Source organism: Alligator mississippiensis, chromosome 2 (genome assembly GCF_030867095.1).
Source record: "Alligator mississippiensis isolate rAllMis1 chromosome 2, rAllMis1, whole genome shotgun sequence".
NCBI classification, from domain to species: domain Eukaryota; kingdom Metazoa; phylum Chordata; order Crocodylia; family Alligatoridae; genus Alligator; species Alligator mississippiensis.
Genome location: NC_081825.1, coordinates 86,647,957 through 86,670,109, shown reverse-complemented (window position 1 = coordinate 86,670,109; position 22,153 = coordinate 86,647,957). Strand labels below are relative to the sequence as shown.

At 41.0% G+C, this 22,153-nt stretch overlaps 1 protein-coding gene across 4 annotated transcripts in view; it reads left to right on the top strand.

The window, feature by feature from the left end:
- Positions 1–22,153, top strand: part of KLHL2 (kelch like family member 2) — a 115,860-nt gene that overhangs the window by 53,171 nt on the left and 40,536 nt on the right. For all 4 annotated transcript variants that reach the window (XM_059721905.1, XM_006273083.4, XM_019481426.2 and 1 more), the window contains one exon: positions 8,334–8,496. In XM_059721905.1, the coding sequence (XP_059577888.1) occupies positions 8,334–8,496 (163 nt within the window). The remainder of the gene's footprint in view (positions 1–8,333; positions 8,497–22,153) is intronic.

Sequence of the window (22,153 nt, the reverse complement as noted above, 5' to 3'; positions counted from 1 at the left end):
TCCCAGAGCCTCTGTTGGCTCAGGGAGTTACCATTGTTATCTCTTACATTTCATCCTCGTAAAACTGGTCCCCAGTGGGACGCTGTACCTGGGCATTTGGTGACGGGGTGAGTTATTAATGACACAGCTCTGTAGGCCATGTTTGACACTGCTGCACTAGCTGATTTAAAGCTAAATGTAAAGCTTAATCTTGTATGTTATAACTATTTACCTCATTCTAGAGGGGGATGAAGACCCATGCTCTTAGCATGGATTATATTAGCTTCCTTTCAAACGTACTTATATTTTACCTTTTTTTAATACTGTTTTTTTGGTGGGAAGGTTTTCCATAAATGTTTGACATTGATGTTAAAACTGTTTATTTTTGTTTTATACAACTGATTTAATGGAGCTTTTACAACAGCTACAGAGATTTTTTTTCTGCCACAAGCGTGTCCATTCAGGCAGTGATGAGTCTTTGCAATTTAAATGACTATCCTGTTGTTAAGGAATGTTTTTCTTGTTACAGTTTATCTTTCCAGTACTGGAGTGTAGCATGAACAGGGACTCTTGCACTGAATGATGTACAGTTAGGGCTGTGTATATAATTACATTTTTTGTTTTCTGGCCAAATTGAAGAATGGGGGGTGGGTGAGGGAGGGAGGGGAGGGTTTGGATAAATAAAAATGGAAAATATTTTGGTTTCCATCAGTGAAAAGTTTAGTGGTATGTTCAGATTTAATTTCTGGCTTTTCTTTTTAACACAACCACAGCTGGGCATAGCTACTCCCTGTAGCCTGGGGCTGGAGCTGCTTGGAAGTGGTGCTGGGGCTTAACCTGTGCCTGTGTCAGCTAGGGATGGTGGTGGTGCAGGTTCCTTCTTCCAGTGCCTGCCCCCAACTAGTGGGGGACACCTAGGGTGATGGTGGTGGGGGAGATCTGGCAAAAAGCAGGTGCAGGAAGAAGAAACCTTGTCCCCTGCTGCTGCTGTTGTTGTCCCCTGCTGAGCCTGGCAGCCCATGCAGCTGCAGCCTGTAGCTGGAGTGGGGCAGGAACGGCTCTAGGTTTCCCCATGTGCCCAGTCAGCCAGGCATGGGACAATGATGACTGTAGTGGTAAGGGGACCACACCAGTACCCATGCCTCCACCACTTCCCCTGATGAATGTCCGGTGGTGCCTACAACTTATTCAGTAGCCCACTACAGTATTCTTGGTTAGGTCTTCCTTAGTTCTTTTGATAATTTTGTTTATGATACTTGAGTATTCAATAAAGCAATGATTGAAACCTCCCAGGGTTGGCTCTAACCGCCAGACTTAATGATCTGCTTTCTGTCTAGGATTGAGAGACGCATGCGGCTCTTCAGAAGTGAATATGCGTCTCCTTGAATCTTTGCACAAGCACATGATGTGATGTAACAGCTATGGAAGCCGGTCATCTTTTCATGTCTTTAAATGTACTATAGTGTTGTGCAAGTGTGTTTGATAGCAGTCTATACTAAGTATAATATTAATGGAAATGTGTAATTTAATTGGATTGATTATCAGTGTGAATGTGGTTTTTCCACCCACTTAATTTAGCTGATCTTCAGTTTCACTACAGGTTTCTCTGTAAAATAAGACCTTAAATTAGAAGTGGCTAATACCTATTAACTAGCCCCAATCCAGTGTTAATTTCTTTCTTGTCTAGCCAAACTCTAACTGGTTGCAATGCAGGTGGCTTTTTCCATCTTTTATGTGAGAGAAATATGAACCTATATTTTAGGCTTAGTGAAGAAATACTTTTTTTAGTTGGTGACAAAACATCAAACGTTCAAAGGAAAAATAGTTTCTTCTATTTCTAGGAATCATTTTATGGTGTTATCTTGTATATTAATGTAACTAGTGTGCTTATCTCTGCAGTGGGTCTCATTTCAGTGGTACGGGAGTAATCTGAGCACATTTTCCTTTTGAAAACCCAAACCAAGCTTTTTTGTTACGTTGGAAGAATTTCCTGGCAATAAACCTGTGTGTCTTTTGTTGCTCATAATGCTATTAACATTGTCACTTCCAATTCTTTGCTATGCCTGTGAAACATACAGATCTTGGGGATTAAGGTTAAAGCACCTACCTACTCTTGAGAATATTTAGCTGGACTAATGAGTTCAGAAGATCAAAATTACTCCTAAAGAGTTATTCAGGAGGAGTCTGGAAACTGGAATCTGTGAAAAATTCTGTGTTGATTTTTATTGTTCACATGTGGTGCAGTCTTCTATTCCGGAAGGCACTCACTATTCATTCATCTGGATGCTGACTTCAAAGCCTTGTCTGTCTTCAGGGTGAATGCAGTAATCTCATTCATAGGCATCTCTGTGGCTGAGGCCTGTGACCCTGTATTTGGTCTCTTGTGTTTTGGGCTGTCTAAGATTACTCTTCTAATTTAGTTTTTCCCTACTGTTGCAGATGCAGATTTGTCTCCTGCATATAGCAGTTCAAGGAAAGATGTCATGTGTCTATTTTTAGGCATCCATCATATTAATTATTTGTGTTGGCATTTTTCAGGTAAATGGCAAACAAAGTGAGGCTATTAGGTTTCTTTCTTTTTTTTTTAAGAGTTCTTTTTTGTGCAAGGTATTTAAGTGTATAAAAACCTAATTTCTGGGATAAAATGCTGCCAGGAAATGAGAGGAATTTTAAGCTGCAAAAACAAATAGTGTTTCCCACCATTGTCATGTTTTCTTTTGTCCTTTTCTATGAGAGGCAATCTAAATGGGGGAGGGAACCACAGTATTAAGTCTCTTGTTTCTGCATCTGTTGTTCAGATAACATTTGTAACAAATGTTAAAATAGAAGCAAGGACACTCCAGCCTCTGGCCATGTGGAAGAGCGAGGCAGGCTGCAGGAGCAAGAGGTTGTGTCAGATGTCACTGCCAAGAGGCGCCCTTCTGTGGCCCTGCAGTTACTCCTGAATTCTTGCTTGACATACAAAACTGCAGCAATTATGGGGCCAGAAAAGGGTTAACTCAGCCCTTGGCAGAGACAGCACTGTTGTAGCAGTGTTCTGTTCTGCTTCCCTGGCATGGAGGCTCCCCTGTGGGGAGCAGAGATCAGAGCAGCACACAGGTAGGGGATAGGGCCCAAGTTGTGGCATGCCTGCCAAAAAGGTTGGCCACCACTGCTGTAGCATGTAGGAGTCTTAGTAATACAAACAAGTACTGCCAAGTGATGGAGTCCAGGTGGATGGATTTAAATTAGCAAGCAGCAACCTAGATTTAAATATTGATTTTTTTTTTTGCATTACTTCCCTACAGTAGTGTTGATTTGTCATTGGTTTATATAAGACATGTCAAATTATAGCTCAATAGAGGATTTACAGTAAGTTGGCACTAAATATAGTGCATTTTACCAGGATATAATTAACATCCAGTTATTCAGTCTTAACTTTTTATGTTAAAAAATGGTAAACTTCATTTACTAGTTAGATTAATTATTTCACTAATTATTTGTGGTACATTACTATTTGGATGAAAATCTGAATTCTGTTAAGATTATAACCCCCCTCCCTCAGCACTTTTTAAATCATTCTTAAACTAAATAAAATTACATTAAATATGCTGGGTATAAAAACCCCTAACCTTTATAACAATAAGTTTTTCTCTTTTAAAACCTTCACCTATAAGCAGAAGAATTTAGTGAATTTAACAGATTTGCTTCTGGTCCTCATCCCTCAGGATTTTGGAATTAATGCATGTCAGCCTCTTACAAATACTGTATAGGATGGAAGACAAACTTTCCTGCTGCTTCAGCTCCCATTGGTTGCTTAATTTGCATAAATATGCTGAGCTAACCTGAAACAAAGAAAATATTCTCTGCACCTGTAAAAGAGACTATGGTTCCAAAAACATGTTTAGCATTTCAGCAGACTCTGGTTCCAGTTCCTTAGGGACTTTTAATTAAAAAAAAAAAAAAACAACCCCACAAAAAACCCCATCCTATTTCTTTCATCCCGGCTTGGGTGTTCATGATGCCAGTATTTCTTGCAGGGGTGGGGAGCACAATATGCATGAGGATTTACTCAGTCTAGCACCTTTTTAGTTAAACCTTGCTTCATGACCAGAAACAAAGTAACAAAGTAATAGCTGATAATAACAAATTTAGGGGACAAGTCTTGCAGAGACATTTCCCAAGCTCATCTCTCATTCATAATCCATAGAGCCAAACTGCTTTTAAATTTAAAAAAAAAAAGGGGGGGGGTGAGGGAAGCTTTCTCTGTAGCAGAGAAACATCCCCAGTGAGGTTTCTTCATTGGAGACTCAATAGTGAAAGAATTTCATGATAGGAGATAGAAACAAGATATTACATACTAGTGAAGGCAACTGTGCATGTGGTACTAATATAATCAGGAACTGGAAATTGGACTCTTGAGTTGATCCATCTGATTGGGTAGTATCAGGATAGGTATAGTGCCTCTAACTGGGAGTGAAAAGAGTGTCTCGTTTTACAGGGGTGCCTATGTCTCATTTTAAATATTTTCAGCTGACTTGAAGAACACTAGAAGGAAAATTGTCACTGAAAAATGAGGCATTTAGGAGTGAGAGTTAAAGGGAATGGACCAGGTAATCTTCATCAATGATCTTTGGTTAGGAAGTCCAACATTCAAATAATCCACCCTGACTTTACAACAATTCCAAGTCATACCTGTGCTACTTCAAGCTGAAAAATACGTGTAAAGTTTCTCTGTCATTGTTTACAATGATACTTTGTAATCATGGAAGCTGGTTAAAAACAAAGCACAAATAGAAGAAATTTTTTTCCTTTACAATCAATTGGGAAGTTACTCACTGTTATCACTTGCCTTTTGGAGCAATTTGTTGTTAAGGAATAAAAAGGGGATGCTACAATGCCCTCTACTGGTCTGCTCCCAGAACAGCGTTCTGGGTGGAAGACCAGAAAGACTGGCAATGAGAGGAGCAAGTACTGAGCAGTGAGCTTCATTCTGACTATTTTTGATATACTTGTAATCATAAGACTCTCTTTCTTACCTGTATCCTCCGTCTCCGGATTCAGTGGTGTGAATACTTAAAAGTTACCCCTTTTTGATAATGCTACCTATATAAAAAAGCATTTAAAAATGTACAGTGACTTCATAGCCTTAGGGCCAGTAGTTCTACAGGTGCAAAGTTACAAATAGCTGCATTATCAGAGTTTCTGTTGCCTAGTAACAAGAGCTAAGCATGTAAATCTAACTGGATAAATTTGATTAATTTAAGTTTTTTTTCTTTCTTGCATTTTATACAGAACGTATTGACATTTTCACACATTTTGTTTTCTATTTAGCTGAAATGCTTTAGAATCTTTTATTCTGGACATCCATTGATATCTCTTTGGTCACCTCGCTCCTGGCATTTGTTTTCTGCTTGGGTGAACAGGCATGCATTCTGGTATGAATATTTGTGCAAGCGAGTTTTAAATTTGTTCTGACATTGAAATCTATAATTCTCTAAATTTTTTGGTATGGCGATTTTCCCTTTGTTATGGAAACTCATTTAAAAATATCAAGTTTTCAGGGAATGACTTGCTCGTCTCTACTTGTAACATGAATAAAATTGCAGACTAAACCCTGATCCTGCAAGTATTTTAGACGTGTGCGTAGCTCAGGGAAACTTCTCTTATTTAAAAAAAAAAAATAAAAAAAATTAAAAAGCATATACATAAATGCTTGCAAGGTCCAAGTTCCAAATATCACAGAATCTTCACACTTGTATATATTGTGTCAATTAAGATAAAAGTGGCTCATTGCAGTCTTTTAATCTAGTGATTAGTGAACCTTCCTAAGGAAGCTAGGGTATGCAATTTTAAATGGTGATTAATGTGAAGATCTTTTTCCTTATTTACTATTTGAATTAGATTCAGTAGTTTATTTTTTGCATGAATATCATTTAAAGAGCTGATGATCTCTTTGTTATTTTTGAAAGACTGTGCTTAGCAACTGTGTATATGTGGGTTTATAACACTTTTTTTTCTCCTTCCTTTTTAACTGTTAATAGTTTCATACATGTTAGGGTTGGAAGGGACCTATTAGATCATCAAGTCTGACCCCCTGCCCTGGGCAGGAAAGAGTGCTGGGGTCACATGACCCCAGCCAGGTGTCTGTCCAATCTCCTTTTTAAATACCTCCAAGGAAGGGGACAGCACCACCTCCCTTGGAAGCGTATCCCATGTTTTGGCAACCCTCACTGTAAAGAATTTTTTCCTGACGTCCAGTCTGAATTTGCTCTCTTCCAGTTTGTGGCCATTATTTCTAGTTATCCCGATGGTAAACATCATATCCCCTATTTCTTGCTGACCCCCGCTCATGAGTTTGTAGGTGGCCACAAGATCACCTCTCAGTTTCCTCTTGCGGAGGCTGAAGAGGTTCAGGTCTCCCAATCGGTCCACATAGGGTTTTTTCTCTAGGCCTTTAACCAGATGAGTGGCCCTCCTCTGAACCCTCTCCAAGCCATCCACATCCCTCCTGAAGTGCGGTGCCCAAAACTGGACACAGTACTCCAGCTGCGGCCTGACCAACGCCGCATAGAGGGGAAGTATCACCTCCCTGGACCTGCTTGTGATGCACCTACTTACGCAAGAAAGGGTGCGATTAGCTTTACTTATTACCTCATCACACTGGTGACTCATGTTCATTTTGGAGTTGACTATGACTCCGAGATCCCTTTCCACAGTTATGCTACTTAGAGTGGTGCCTCCCAGGCTATAGGAGTGTTGATGATTCTTCCTCCCCAGGTGCAACACATGACACTTAATGCTTGTTAAACTGCATCCTATTCTGTTCCACCCACTTCCCCAGCCTGTCCAATCATCCTGGATTCGCTCCCTGCCCTCTAGTTTGTTTACCTGCCCCCATAATTTGGTGTTGTCAGCAAACTTGGACAGGGTGCTTTCTACTCCCTTGTCCAAGTCACTAATGAAGATATTGAATAGTACCGGTCCCAGGACAGAGCTTGTGGGACACCGCTGCCTACATTTCTCCAGGTAGAAATGGACCCATCTTCCACCACTCTCTGGGTGCATCCCATAAGCCAATTTTCTACCCACCAGACTGTGTAATAATCTACATTGGAACTGTTTAGTTTATTTATAAGAATTGGGTGTGACACTGTCAAAGGCCTTTTTAAAATCTAAGTAAATAACATTTTCCTCTATTTCTTCATCCAAGCATTTTGTAACCCGGTCATAAAATGAAACCAGGCTAGTCAGGCAGGATCTGCCTGCTATGAACCCATGCTGCTTGCCCCTTAGCATTATTTTACCCGCTGGTCCTCCACAAATGTGATTCTTAACAATTTTCTCAAAGGTCTTGCAAAGGATAGAGGTGAGGATAACCCGTCCTATAGTTACCTGGTTCCTCCTTCCTCCCCTTCTTGAAAATAGGGGCCACATTAGCCCTTTTCCAATCCTTTGGGACCTGTCCTGAGCCCCACGAGTGCTCAAACAGTTGTGCCAGCGGATCTGCTATGACTCCAGCTAATTCTCTAAGTACCCTAAGATGAGGATCTTTAATAATCTTTAAGAGCTGATAATCTTTAAATTGGGCTATACTGCAGTCCTACTGTTTATTTCCCACCTGAAGTGGTAGCCTTAGGATTTCAAATGTGATAGCTGAAGCAATTACATTGATGCATAGTTCTTAGGGTTATTACTGATGGTGAAGAAATTAATAAATTTCTGGTAAAATGAGGTTTAGACAATGGACACGTGTTCAATTGCAGCTCTGCAAATTTCTGGGAAACTTGCAGCTCTAGGAAAATATGGCAAGGGGTGGGAGGCTATAGGCACTCTAGCTCCCTGGCTGATAAGCTACAAAATCACCTGGGGAAGAGGAGCTGGCTGTCAATGATTAGTTGGCAGTGGCTGAAAAGCAGCAGCTGCCAAAGGGAGACCTCCATCTTCTCACTTCTGCCAGCCCTGGAAGTGCTGCTGTTAGAGCCCCAGCTCTTGCCAGGGCTTTGCAGTGCTGGTGAGAATTTCCTCATCCTAAACCTTCACCCTTTCCCCCTGTCTTCTTGCCTGCCAACTCCACCTGTTGTGATCAGTAGAGAGAGAAGATGGGGGTGGAGGCATTAGGGTTAAGATGAGGGAATTCTTGAGACCCTGCCACTTCAGCAGTCCCAGGACTGTTCAGGGGGTAGTATGACTACAAGCTCATTGTGGATGAAAATGAATTAATACTTTTTTTTTTTTCCCCCTAGCCCCAACTCCTATAGTTTTGATACTTTTCCAGTCTCTTACTTAGTGTTAAATTTATTAGGATATTTTGGACTGATCTAAATTCAAGTACAAATTCAGATAGAGTATTAACCAGTTTTTGTTTCTCATAGGTTCTTCTCCCAGCAGCTGGTCTGTTACAGTTGCAGGATGTGAAGAGGACTTGCTGTGAATTTTTGGAATCTCAGCTTCATCCGATCAACTGCTTGGGGATTCGTGCATTTGCAGACATGCACGCATGCACAGATCTGTTGAACAAGGCCAACATGTATGCAGGCAAGTAGTGCATCTTCTCAGGTATATGTTTGTACCAAGATACTTTCTCTTCTTGCTACTGAAGGCTAATTTTAGCCATGATAAAATGTAATGGAATTTAATATCAGAGAGTCTTCTGGCCAAAATGTTCATTATCTGTTCAAAATGTTCGTTTCCATTTTGGCCCTTAACTGCTCAATGGGGAAGTGCATCTTCATGTTCTGTAATCTTGATAGCTAGGAGCCAAGAAACTAATAACTAGCTGTTGTTCATAGTTATAATGAGTAATGGATGGGAGTCTGTTTCGGGGTGGCGTAGCGTGAAAATATAGTGCCAACAGAAATGTATTTAAATCTTCAATCATCTTTGAAACAATTAGTGAGTACATGGCTATGTTGCAGGTGTGCTTGTTATTTCTCTTTTTGAACTTGCTGCCACAAGTGAAACTCTTAAATGTATTGCGGAAGAACATGCGGGATGTTCCACATAGTCCGTGTCCTGCTGGTAACTCTCAAGTGACATAAAAGTAACAAGAGGAAGTGAGGCATAGAATGCACTGAATGGATGTTGTGCTGTGCTTCTTTTTCCAAAATCCTGTCTGGCCTGCTTAAAGTTTGAACTTCTGCTGTAGAGTACCTGGAGAGCCCATTTTTTAGCTGATTATAATATTCACTACTGCAAGAGACATGCTGTCTACCCATTCCCCTCTATCTGTGAAGAACATTGGCCTGATCATGGTGTTTCTCTGAGCTGTTTAGAAGTTATCATTCAGCTTTCTGCGTTTTACTGATTCTAATTTTATGAGTTAATTGAAGATGGACTTTTTTAAACTGTGGAAAGTTGTCAAAGTTTGATAGAACTTTCATTCTAAAATGAGGATCTCATGCCGTTTCACTAAACGCAAATCCCATTTTGGATTACAGTATAGATAACAGGAATGGTTGTATGCAAGATATATAAAGTAACTATTCTGTTCTAATTGCCTCTGGTGAAGACATCAGCCAGAGTACTATATCTTGTTTAGGGAACTACATTTTAAGGAAGATGTAAACAAAATGGAAGGAATCTTAACAGATTTAGAAAACAGCCAGTGAGAGAAGGTTGAAGGAATGAGTTTGCTTAGGGAAGAGAAGACCAAGGAGATATATTGGGAGACTTAACATGTAGAAGATTGCTTAAACTGATCACCCTCTTCCCTGTTATTTCTTGAATGAAGCAGTAGCTAGGGATGTTGTGGGATCCCCTTCATGAATGTTTTAAGAACAGCTTAGAAACATTTCTATTAGGGAAAGTCTAAGTATACTTGATTCTGTTTCAGTACTGGGAGTTGGACTAGATCAGTGGCCAGAACCCTTTTCAGGTTGAGGGTAAGAATGACCCAGCTTGGGGCAGAGATGGGTGGGGGCTAGGACTCGCCCATTGTCACTGTTTCTCCCTACCACAGGGCGTTGTTCTGAGAGAGGCACTTTTTTACCTGGCATGTTTTCCTGATGCTGTGGAATATAGTAATTGTCAGAATTGCATTATAGAACATGTAAAAAGATGTCCTAAAGATATAATTTAACCTTGCAATAAATTTTATAGAACCAAATAATTCTAGTAAAACAAACACTTACCTAGTTGGGGTAAGGCATCTCTCCTTGCTTACTACTTCAACGTAATGAGGCCTTGATACCAGATTTGGGCCTGAAGACAGAAATAACCAATAGCTAAATAAAAGAAGTGTTGATATGTCCTTGTCTGGATTCCAGCTCATTAGTCAGAATGGTAATGTGATTTGAGTATAGTGCTATCTATGCTTTAATTGTATCCAAATACTAGTGAATACTAAAATAGATTTGAAATGTTTCCAAAACTATATGGTGCAGTTGTCATGTGTTGCAAGTGACTTGCTAGTATACCTCTTTATCCGGAATTTTAGCTGGCTGTGCAGTCGTGCATTGCTTACTGTCTTTTCAGGATCTCTTTGCACATTGGATCAACGTATTGGAGTTAGTTTCCACCTAAATACTGTATCTTTCACCTTCTACACTACTTTCCTCTATATCTGACAATTTCTGTGTTCTCCTTGTCATTCAGGTTTCAGTGTTCTCCTTGTCAAAAAACTCAACATCTTTTAACTCCTCTTGGATACAAGGTCCTACAACGTTTTGTTTGTTCAGTTTGTTTTTCTGTGTGTTATCACCTTTTTCTCCCTGTAATGACCATCTCCACACCTCTTATGTCACCTACCCCACCTCTTTTGCAACACTAAACTTGCTACTTATAATGTTACCTTCCTCCTCCTCAGATGCAAGTACTATTTCATTGTTCCTTCTTGTACTTCAGGCTCCTTGTCCTCACCTTTTAAAGTTCAGCATAGCTCTGCCCCCACTTATATTTTTCCCTTCATATTTTCTGACTCCCATTTTCTTTTCATCTTGGCTTTATTTTTAAACCGTCTTCCTTCTCTCCATATCCTGGCCATCCCTCAGCCCTGGGAACCACATCAGAGTATTGATGGTGCCCAGGCAACCCAGGCAGGTGTTCCCGGGGCTTCAGAGGCCTGATACTGGAGTACTTGGCCAGGGTAGCCGGAGGCAGCCCCAGTCTGACCATGCTCTCCTGTCATAGACCTAATAGACATCTGCCACAATGGAGCGACACAAATTGATACCACCTGTGTTGCGGCCACAAATTTTGGGCCTTTGTGGTGCATCGAGGAGTATGGATGTCTGCTTGTTTGTCTGTTTGCTTGGCCTTTGTCTCTCCATAAATATTTTTATGGTGAGACAGGGCAAATATCTGTTTCAACCCTCAGCTGTTCAGAATCAAATGGCAAAATTTAATTGCTTGGAGACAAAGTACTCACTTCTGCCATAAGATTTCCTCAAGGGAGAATGTTAATAGGTATTGTTTTGTTTTGATTCATTGTTAGGTTGGAGTGTAGGCACTTTTACAGTGTATCTCTGTTAAATCAGCAGAAGTCAGGGTAGATTTGCATCAGGGTAGACTAAATCAGAGATGCAAAAGCTTTTGTGAACCCAAGCTAACTTCATTAGATGCTGGGAAAGGGTATGGACAGAGCAGTATATCAAATAGAGTGGTTTGAACACAAAAGACAAGGAAGGCAGAGGAGGGAGGGGGAGCACTGCAAGGAAAGGCAAACAAGTATCAAACCCAAAGGGAAAAAGGGCTCCAAAAAGCTAATCCAGGTAATGGAATATGAGTCTGTAGTCGTTTTTTAGACCATATTTAACACACTTCAGTCTGGATGATTTCTTCTTCCGCAATTTTGCATTCAAGTTTGTTTTTACTGAGAACGGGAATTCTGAGGTCAGCAAGCCATGTCCAGGGGGGTTACAATGTTCTTCCACAGGCTTGCGGGTCTTTCTGGAACTGACATCTGATTACCAGTCATTCATTCTTACATGTACGGGCTGCCCTGTCTCAGTTAAATAGGTCTTATTTTTCCTTCTTGCCAGAAAAGTTCATCCTTATTAACCGTTTCTACCTAGATGTCCTAGTTATCATCTTAAGTATGAATTTAGATATTAAAAAAAATACTTAAAGGTGTGGCTAGACCCTGACTCCATGCGGTGCCCAACAACTAGGAAGATGACGATCCAATTGCTCATGAATCCTGTTACTCGTTAGCCAGAGCAAACAGGGAGCAAATGCTACTTGCACCCATTGCTCGCAAAAGCTTTATTTAGAATGGAGACAGCTTTGGGCAAAGGTCCCAAAAAAACTAACGAACTGGGGACCTGCCCTGAACATTAGTTCTTTTTACATTTTACACACCTTGGCTCATACATATTAATATTTGTTCTACTTCTGTTCCACCCATTTCTCCTCCCATCTCAAGCTCCGCCTCTGTTTACTGTTTACTTCATTAGCATGGAATTGCCTATGTATTTCCTTCATTTACGTGCCTCTGCTAAGAGCGCACATGTAAGACTTTGACATCCGCTTCTCTCAGTCACTTGCTGGTTTTTTTCTGGTTTCTTGCTGACTCCTTCATCTGCAAGGTCTTGCTTCTACTTTATCTCCTGACAATAGCTGGTGGGTTGCATCTTGTTCTCCTTACACAGGGAATCATGCATCTTGCACACTATCCCATTGTTAGAAAACTGCTTACTTAAGCATTTGCAAAGTTACCCTTTTTTTTTAAATATATCATCCTGCCTTGTGATCAGCCACTTTTGCTGAGACACAGGAAAAAGCCTTTATTCAGCTGCACATCCAGTGCTCCCCAAAATCTAAATAGTGTCACCCTAACAGGTTTATTTTCCTTTTTACCTTGTAAAGTGTTTTTTTGATAGAAACTGTTACGTGTGACTGAAAGACGGACGCTGGAGTGTGTGCCTGGGACACTGATCACTTATAGTGAACCTAATGGGGTGAATGGTTGTTAGGCCTCCACAGGTGACCAGGGCCTTTCTTAATTATCTCTGATGGAGGTGGGTTTTGGGGCTGGGAATGTACATAGGACTATAACTCGCCCTCATGCACCCTCTAATGGAACTATTGTGGAGACTCAGGTAAGGTTTATAAGTATATTGTAAAATCACAAATACAACAAAAATAAGAACATTAACAAGTGGGAATTAGTACACCTGTTATATACACTGGTTTGAATATAACACTATAAGCAAGACTGCCAAAGAGGGCAGTAGAAGGCAGAGTCAGGGCCTTCTCAAGTCTCACTGAACCACTGTGACAACCAAGCCCTCAGTCTTTTCCACACAGTGTACTCAGACCGAGAGTGAGGGGAAGGTTGATATTTGCCAGCTCCAACTGATGATTGAGGTCCCGGATGAGTACAGGTAAGTCTCCAGTCAAGTAGTCCGTATAATCCAATAAGTCACCCTTCACACACTCTGTCACAAGCAATCCAAACTCAACCAAGCCCTCTCAAAATCAATCATCAATCAGTAAACCAACCAACTCAATCATGCACAGTATACCATCACCACAGTTATCTTAGTCTTCAACTTGCATGCACCAATCATTCCCAATCACGCACCCAGAATCCTCACAGGATTCATTTTCTACCAACAAAGTCACTCCACTTGTTAGTCATCCTTCAATCAATCATATACATGTGCACACGACACCCATAATATGGTGCACCCAGCACTTGGGTGTAGCACACGGCACTGCAATGAACCAAAGAGGCTACTGCGTATGCTCCCAGATCGTAAGTGGGTCATTGACATCATCAAGGTGGAAAGTTCAGCTGTTCCAGAGCCTTCCCATCTCTAATCAATGTGCGCAGACCTAGGAGGGAAATCCATAATAGGGCTCTGTTCAACATGACCTTTCAAAAGAACGGAGTCTGGCTCCACTCAGACTTTTTGACATGTATCCCAGAAAAATTTGGGATTCCATAATGCACACTTTGTTGAAGAAGCTTTACTTAATCTGCGCTGAATAAAGACTTCAAGTATCCTACTATAAGGTTTCTATGAGGTTAATTTAGCCTTTTGCTTTTGGGCTTACATAATTCTAATTTACCCTTTTTTTCCCAAAATGTCATTCGTACCTGTTTTTGACCTCTCGCATGAAAGGAAGCAATACCAGCAATGTAGAACTATGGTTAGGTGTATTTTAAGTATCACGTTTCTTTTGAATTCACATGCTATGAATTTTAATAAATGGTGTTTTTCGAAGCCAATTACATAAAATTGGGAGAGTATCTTGAACGTGGAAATACTTTGAAACTTTAAAGTAACTTTCAGCAGAGATTGAGGAGATTAGACTGAGTGGCCATTCCAGCATAAGGGTTAAGTGGATTGCTAAACTAATTTGAAAAGTGTATAGTGGACTGGATTGTACTTAATTTGTGGATTGATACCTGGATAGTGCTGGAATCTGAAACCTATCACTTGTTTGTAAGCATGGAATGGACTTCAAAATATCTCTCTTGGATTGTTAGTGTGTATTACTTGAAAACGTCTCACTTAAAGGACACATTTAGCAGAGTATTTTTTGTAATTCTGTTTTGAGTAGTAACTTCTGTTGCTATGATGCAGTTCTTGTTGCTGCGACTTTCAAAGTATACGTTCCAGAATGCAGTTATTTTAACAAAAAACTCAAATAAATCAAACTTGATTTACCTGCAACACAGGTACTCCTCAGTTAACTTCGTCCTGGTTAACATTGTTTCATTGTTACATTGCTGATCTATTACAGAACATACTCCTTTGAAATTATGCAACGTTAGTTGTAACGTTGTTTGGCTGCCGCAGGCTAGTAGGTAACTACTGTGACATAACTGGATTTGCTCAACATCGTTTCACTTAAAGTTGCATTTTTCAAGAACGTAACTAGGATGTTAAGCAAGAAGTAGCTGTACTTTGACAGAACATAAGAGTTTGGTCCTTTTGATCAAGGGTGCTTACTGCTTAATCACTATATTGTGGAGGCCTTCCACATAGCTTTTTGACAAACACAATTTTAGCAATTTAAAGACTAATGTACTCTTCATCTGCTTTGACTAAGAATAGAAAATTCAAATCCTGTGGCTTTCAAAAGAACCGGTTTCCAAAATGAAGAAAAAATTGAAAGTGAAATTGTGTTGGGATGGGTTTCTATCTGGGTTCTTACCAGTCTGTCCAGGACTTATTCAGGGAAGATTTCACAGTGGCATGTTGGCAGAATGATCCGTTTCTTTCCAGGAGACTTGGGAAGTTAAACAAAGAGTTACCTTTGTGCTAAGGTATGTTCAGGCTCACTTTTTCATTTAGCTGAGGCAGACTGGGCACAGCTTTCACCAAAGCTCAGTACCAGTGATTTTGATCTGACTCCCTATGTGGTAAATGTGATCTAGGTCAGTGGTTCTCAAGCTTTTTTGTACCAGGACCCATCTGTAAACAGCAATGGCCAGTGCTGACCCAGTGCGCCTCATTTCCGACCCACTGCCCAGGCCTCCAGTGTGTGGGGCGGAGGGCTGAGGATGGTGTGGGGCACGGGAGCTCCAAGCAGCCCCTTTCAGGCTGGAACTCTGCCAGCCTGCAAGGGAAAAGCTACGGTTTCCCACGTTTTTCTCCTTTAAAGGAGAATCCATTTTTAAAGTTTGTTGATCCATTTTTAAATGTGTTTGTGACCTTTGCGTATACTCTTGCAACCCATGAGTTGAGAAATGCTGATCTAGGTCATGCCCTTTGCAAGGGCTAGTTTTGTCCTGGAGCAATTGCATGGTTTCTCCCTCCCATTATCACCTTGTTTGTGGTCTCCCAAAAGTTGCAGGACACTCAGGAAAATTAAGCCAACCCTGTATCTTCACCTTTTCAACCTGACTGTGTGTGAAAGTTTTGCTCATCTTCATTCAGTTTTCCTACCTGTACATGTGAGTGTTATTGGAAATGCTTGTAGGTAGTCATAATGCACATACTCCAGTGTGCTCTGGAAAGTACAATGCATTTTCAATGTTAAATCATGAATTCAGAGGCAGTAACAACTCTTTGCACCTACTAAAATGAAGGGGGCAACTCAGACATCCACGTACTTATTTCAGGCTATCTATAAACTTATGATATATCTGCATCAGTAGTTCTCAACCTTTTTTAGACTCTAGGTTGTAAGTGAAAGGGTGCTGGGTCAAAAGGGAATGCTGTGGCTTGCAATTTCATGGTGCCCTACCTGGGAGGCCTGTAGAACTGGGGCAGCTGGGCATTTCTCACGTGTTCCACCCTGTTCAGTGCTGCTAGACTGCCATTTTCAATGTGGCCTGAGGCAGGACCCAGCACAGTTGCTGCATTAAAGTAGAAGTGGCAGAGGCGCAGCAAGGTCCTATAGAACAGGGTGCACCAAGGGGCAGCCCCTGGGGAGCTCATGCTGCAGGACTACTGTAGTCTGCTGCAGAGCAGATCAGAGTTGCACTTGGGGTGCGGGAAGAGAGGTGAACTTGTGGCAGACTTGCCAAAAATGTTGGCCACTACTGCTTTAAATGATTCCTCAGTCAGTCCATATAGCTGTGTCTTGTGTAGCTAATGAGCACTGATAGGTGGAATTTTCTGGCATTATTGCCTGTGATTTGGATAGGTCTTTTTGGAGAAGTGTTTTGAAGAGGTACCAAAGGGATTAAAAAAAAAAAAAGTTTGCTCAAAAATGAGTGACAACAACTTTAATTTCTGAGATCCATCTACAGATTTATATGAAATAGCAGCAGATATTTTAGAGCATATATTTAGACTCTGCCTATTGTCATCTCCTGAATAAATAGAAATGTTGGGGAGCACAAAGTTAACTTTCATAAAAACGCAGCAGATCAGCTGTACTACCTTTCAGGCTTTTCTTCCCACAGAGGTTCTGCCAGTCATTTTCCATTCAAGAGCACTTCACTAAATCACTGGTTCTATGTACTCCTGTTTCATTTAGAAAAACCAGTTCAACTGTAAGCAGAAGTTCTTATTAGAGTCACGAAGCCCTGGACTTATCTTAGTTTACTGATGTGTGATTAATTCACAATTGCTAATTTTATGCACCTTGTACATAAAAACACACATTACTCATTACCATAAATGACTCACGAAAGGTAAGCCTAATATTCATATTCTAAAGTCAGCAGGGCAGGAACTGCCAGCTCTCTTCTGTTTGGTATAGCTAACCATTTGTTGACACTAGATATTGAACATGCAGAGCAAATGGCAGAATCTCCAGCAAATATAAGGAACATCTAGTAATAGCTTTAGCTCCATTTCAGTTGCTACTTTTTCTTTTTCTCCACTGCTTCAAGAGTTCTTGTACCATCAGTCAGTCAGCTACTGAGTTCCTCCGTACTGCTGTAAGCCATGGACCTACAGCAGTGTGGTCCAAGGTATGGTGTATTTTTTTTGGTCCCATTTTGCACCAAGAAATACACCCTTTTCTTGGTACAAAATGTTAGTGTGCAGGTATTAAATCAGTATTTTTTTCGGAGGAAGAATAGCCTTTCTGCAAAAAACAAACAAAAAAAAGACAAAAAAGCTCCTCTAACCAGAAGTTTCTGAGGACAGGGAGGCGGAGATGGAGAAATATCTTCTAACATCACCGGTAATGACTGTACATATCTCAGAGTCCCTAGGGGCCCCCAGTATCCCACATTCTTCTGCTTCCTGCCCCCACCCCCCCTTACCAAGGTGGGGAGAGGGAGGGAGGGAAAGCATTAGCTCCTTGATGGCTTGCCCAGTGGCAAGCTGACAGGGAACCTTGCAGTTAGGCAGCTGTAGAGGGGCTTGAACTGTACTGGTGCTGTTCACATGGCAGTGCCAATGTCAAGGTCCCCAGTACTGTTCAAAGTAGTCCACCCCACTTCATGTGCCCATCTTGCAAATCATTGGAGCAGTGGAGCAGGCAGGCCTGCGGTCGTGGGTAAATGTTAGGAGTAGGGAATTCACCCTGTTCACTGCAAAACCCCTGGCAAGAACTGGGGCTCTGGCAGTGGTAGTAGGGGCAAGGAGACCAATTTTTCTGACCTTGCCAATCCTGCAGGGTTTGGTGAGGGGGAGGGGCTGTCCTTGGCAGCTGCTGCTTTTCAGCAACTAGTAGCTCATTGACAAGCTGCCCCCTTCCCTGGTAGAGAAGACATGCTGTCAATAATTGGGCCATGTTGGGGGTGGGAATTATGGAGGAGAAGGCCACAGCACAGTTGTCCCTAATTGAAGGCTTTGTAACTCTCCACCCAGAGGGATGGGGAATGCCTCTATGTTCCCCTTCTCTCCATGTTTTGGTGGCACTGCAAATTAACACTAGTCCATTCCCTTAGAAACTTCTTGTTCTTCTGCTTGGGTTCCTCCCTGAAATCTTTTCACTTTGGATCATCCCAGCTCAGTGGAACAATGCATTGGAGACTGTCATGTCTGCTGCTGCAGGTAGACAGAGGCTGGTAACACAGTTTGACAGAGGCTCTTAGTATCTATCTTACTTTACAGTAATTCTCATTTTACAGTTGGAACAAAACAAAAACCTTCATTGTTCTCTAATAGAAATCTACGAGAGAGAGGGACAAAGAGAAATTTTTTTGACTTTGAAATTCTTTTGTTATACAAATATTAAAAATAAAAGTTAGAAGTGCAAAAAGGTGTGGCCCACCCCCAGGGCCAAACATGAACCATTTGTTAGTCATGAAAACCCTTGTATCACCAGAGAATGGAACTTCTTTCCCAGCAACCTTTATGGTTTTACACATTGAGGATTAGTTATCATTGACAGCCTGCAAAATGCCCCCTCAGTGGCCCAGTACAATGCAAATTGTTCCTCTTTTTGTGGCAAGATAAAGTGTTCAGACTCAAGTGTGACATATGCCCAGACCATGAAGCAGAAGTGTTGGAGGGCATCATTGGAGCTGGCCTCTGCAGCCTGGTTTCTGTAGCTTCTCAGGGTCACCATCTTCGTCTAGTCCAGCAGGAAATTGGCCAGGGATATCTTGCTTCTTTCAGCTGCTCAGTATGGGATAGAGAAGACGGTTGCAGTCTTGGACGAGTCCAAGTATAACATGCCATAGTGGGTGCTGGGGGCAGCAAAGAGTGGTCACGGTTGGAGGCAGTCCAGGAAGGCATAGAAGAGAGGTCTTTTTCACCTCCTTCTTGAAGAAAGGTGGTGGACAAAGATGGTTATGGCTAAGACACTTTGCAGCATCCACCACTGTTAATAGTCAGTTCTTCAGAGAGAGAGAGAGGAAAGAGAGAGAAATAATATTGAAATCAATTTTTGTCAATTTTGAAGGCTGGAATGCTAGACCTGTGGAAGGTTAGAGCCTGGTAACTAGGTAAAATGGTTAACTTTTTTTCCTTAAAGTTCTGCGGAACATTTCATTTTCAGTAAAGCGGCAATTGTTTCTATCATGACAATTTCCAAACAACACTCTACTTGCCATCTTTCTTTGACCAATGTAAGGTCTTGAATCTGCGAGAGAGACAGTTTAATATTTCAATATAATAGGTTTAAAAAAGAAAGAGAAAAAAAGTCAGCACGAGGTTTTGTACAGAAGGAGTACAAAAACTATAGGGCATTACTGCTAAGTGATACTAGGACTCTTAAATTTTCTAATGCTTGCCATTGTATTGCAAGTTTAATTGAATTTGGTGTTTATGACTCATGCTGCAGTTACGTGGTATTCTATGGCCCCTGACATGTTAAGTAGTGACACATTAATCGCGTCTTAAGTAGTGACCTAGCCATGTGTTCGTTCAGGTAATGGTGTGATAACATCAGGAATAAGTGATGAAATATAGTTAATAACTTTGTTGCTCTTTCTTATTATGCCTTTTAGTTGCCTCTGGAGCACACAGGACTCAGTGATTGGAGCTTTCGGATGTTGTGCCCCCACAGCTAGGAGCCCCATCCATGATTGGAACTCCCAACTGTGGGGATGGAGGGAGAGGGGGACATCTTGCACGTCTGTGACTGAGAGCCCCACCAGTGATCAGAGCTCACAGCTGCAGGAATGCACCATATGCTCCTGTGGCTGGGAGCAATGTTAGCCAGTGGGGCTCCCAGCCACAGAAGCAAAGATTTCTCAGTGCAGGGGAAAATCCCCTACAGCAGCAATATGGCAGGATGGCATCTAATGCCTGATCCCACAGTCACAGCTCTGCCACTCAGGAATGGCATGGCAGAAAGCGCGATCGTTGGGATCGTGCATCAGATCTCATCACACATTCTTGTTAACATCTGTCAGTGGCCTATGAGAGCACTGGTTTTCTAACATAGTTGCAGAGAACCTTACCCTGCAAAGGCTCAAAGTGTAGAAGACAAACTATTCTGATATTTTCTTTTTAATATTTAAAACTCATAATTTTGAGGGAGAAGTCTCATGATTTTGGAACATATAGGTTTAACAATGTTGGATTGTTATTTCAAAGTAAAATGTCCCTAGCTGTTTTGTGGCTACTGTTAGAAGAAAGTATATGGAAATTTTAGCCATGTGGTTTTGTAAGTATTATATTGTATATAAATATAGTAATACCTACTGCCTTCAACGTAAGAATGGTTTTAGATGCATCACTGTTGACAGGCTATTTAAACGATCCTTTTCAGTGTTCTTTGCTTTTTGGTTCAACTGCAATTTCATTTGCTTTCTGCCAACAAGATATGTATCAAACAGTTAATGAAATTTCCTTGCAACCAGCTAACTAAAGAGGCAGTTGATTCTACCCTAGCTTTTTTAGTAACTAGAATTTATGCAGTCATCTACTTTAATGGAATTCTTTTTTTTTTTTTTGTCTCTAATATATGTGGCTTGAGGTAACTAAGGTTTGCTTGTTACTGAGCAGTGCTCAAGAATTGGAACCCCTGGAGGATCTGTTGACTGTCTTCGGTTGTTAGTTCTAATTTCTTTCTTTTATAGGGCCTTTCATCTGCTTACTCATGGCTTCATACCTTATTTTATGCTTTAAGGATCTGCCACACATTTGAATAAAAGCTGGTTAGAAACCAGCTATAGAGTTGTTGCATGTTTTCAAGCACTAACTTTGTAGCTTGTTGACTCTTTATAGGTGGGATAGTCTTTTATTGCATGACAATTGCTTTCATGTGTGTCCAAGCTCAATTTATTTTATGATTAACCAGTTAATTGTGTAGTGTGTGTGACGTGTAACAGGAGCCTATGAAGTTAAAGCTGGCATGCGGTAAAACAACCTCCTACTTCCCTTTGTTCAGCTCCTTTTCAATACCTTTTTTCTGTAGGCTTTTTCCTATATTGTTGACTTTCTTAAGTTCTTGTCTTTGATTATTTTTACCTTCTGTATAGATTGCAAGGTCTTTTGGGTAGGGGCCGTATCTCTTCTGTGGTAAAGCTCTCTAAATCTGTGGTACTGCCAGGGCAGATCCGGGGTGGGGGTGCGGCTATTGAGTCCTGCTTCACCCAAACTTTAAAACCAATTACCTGGGCGGGGCAGCAGCATTTTTATATAGGCAGTGCTGAGAGAGTCAGTTGACTTCATGACCCATTATAACCTGATTCCTGCTAATCTCTTCACTCAACAGGTGGTAACGACCCTCTCTTCTTTCTAATTGTTTTGATGTTCCACTGTTCAAACTATCTTTTCATATGCAGTTTTGCTGTCTGTTAGCCAGGTACTGTCTGTCTTCTATTTCATAGCCCTGCAGACTGTTTTTAGCTCTAGCCAAAAACTTAAGTCCAGTATGGCATTATTAATTCAGGTGTAGAAAAGACTGACACTGAATTATTAGAAGTACTGGAGGAGACCAGATTTTTTCTGATGAATCTGAATAAAAGATGTAATTTTAACTTTAATGAATACAGGACTAATGGAACAATATCCTTTGACTATTTTTTGCCTAGTTTGTGTGCTTTAAAGTTAATATATTATCCAGGAATTCAGTGCACATTCCAGTAATGTTCTATTTGTTTTTGCTTTAATCTTGAACTAAATAACATAGCACTAGGCCCCAGCCTATTAGTAAAGCTTTTAGTTTCTCTTTAACCGGAGAAATGTGTTTGTTGCCGTATGTGTAATGATGTGCCACACCATCTGCACTCCCTTCTTTATAATTTTAGATCTGTCCATGGGTGCTACATAAATCTAAAGGCAGACAAGGTTCCTTGGGTGAATTTGATATCTTTTATTAGACCAACCCAAATGGTTGGAGAATAGTTATTAAGCAAGCTTTCGGGTTCAAAAACCCTTCGTCAGGCTACGGAAGCTGCAGCAGTTGGTGTGTGCTCTTCCTGGATGGAATGAAAAGTAAA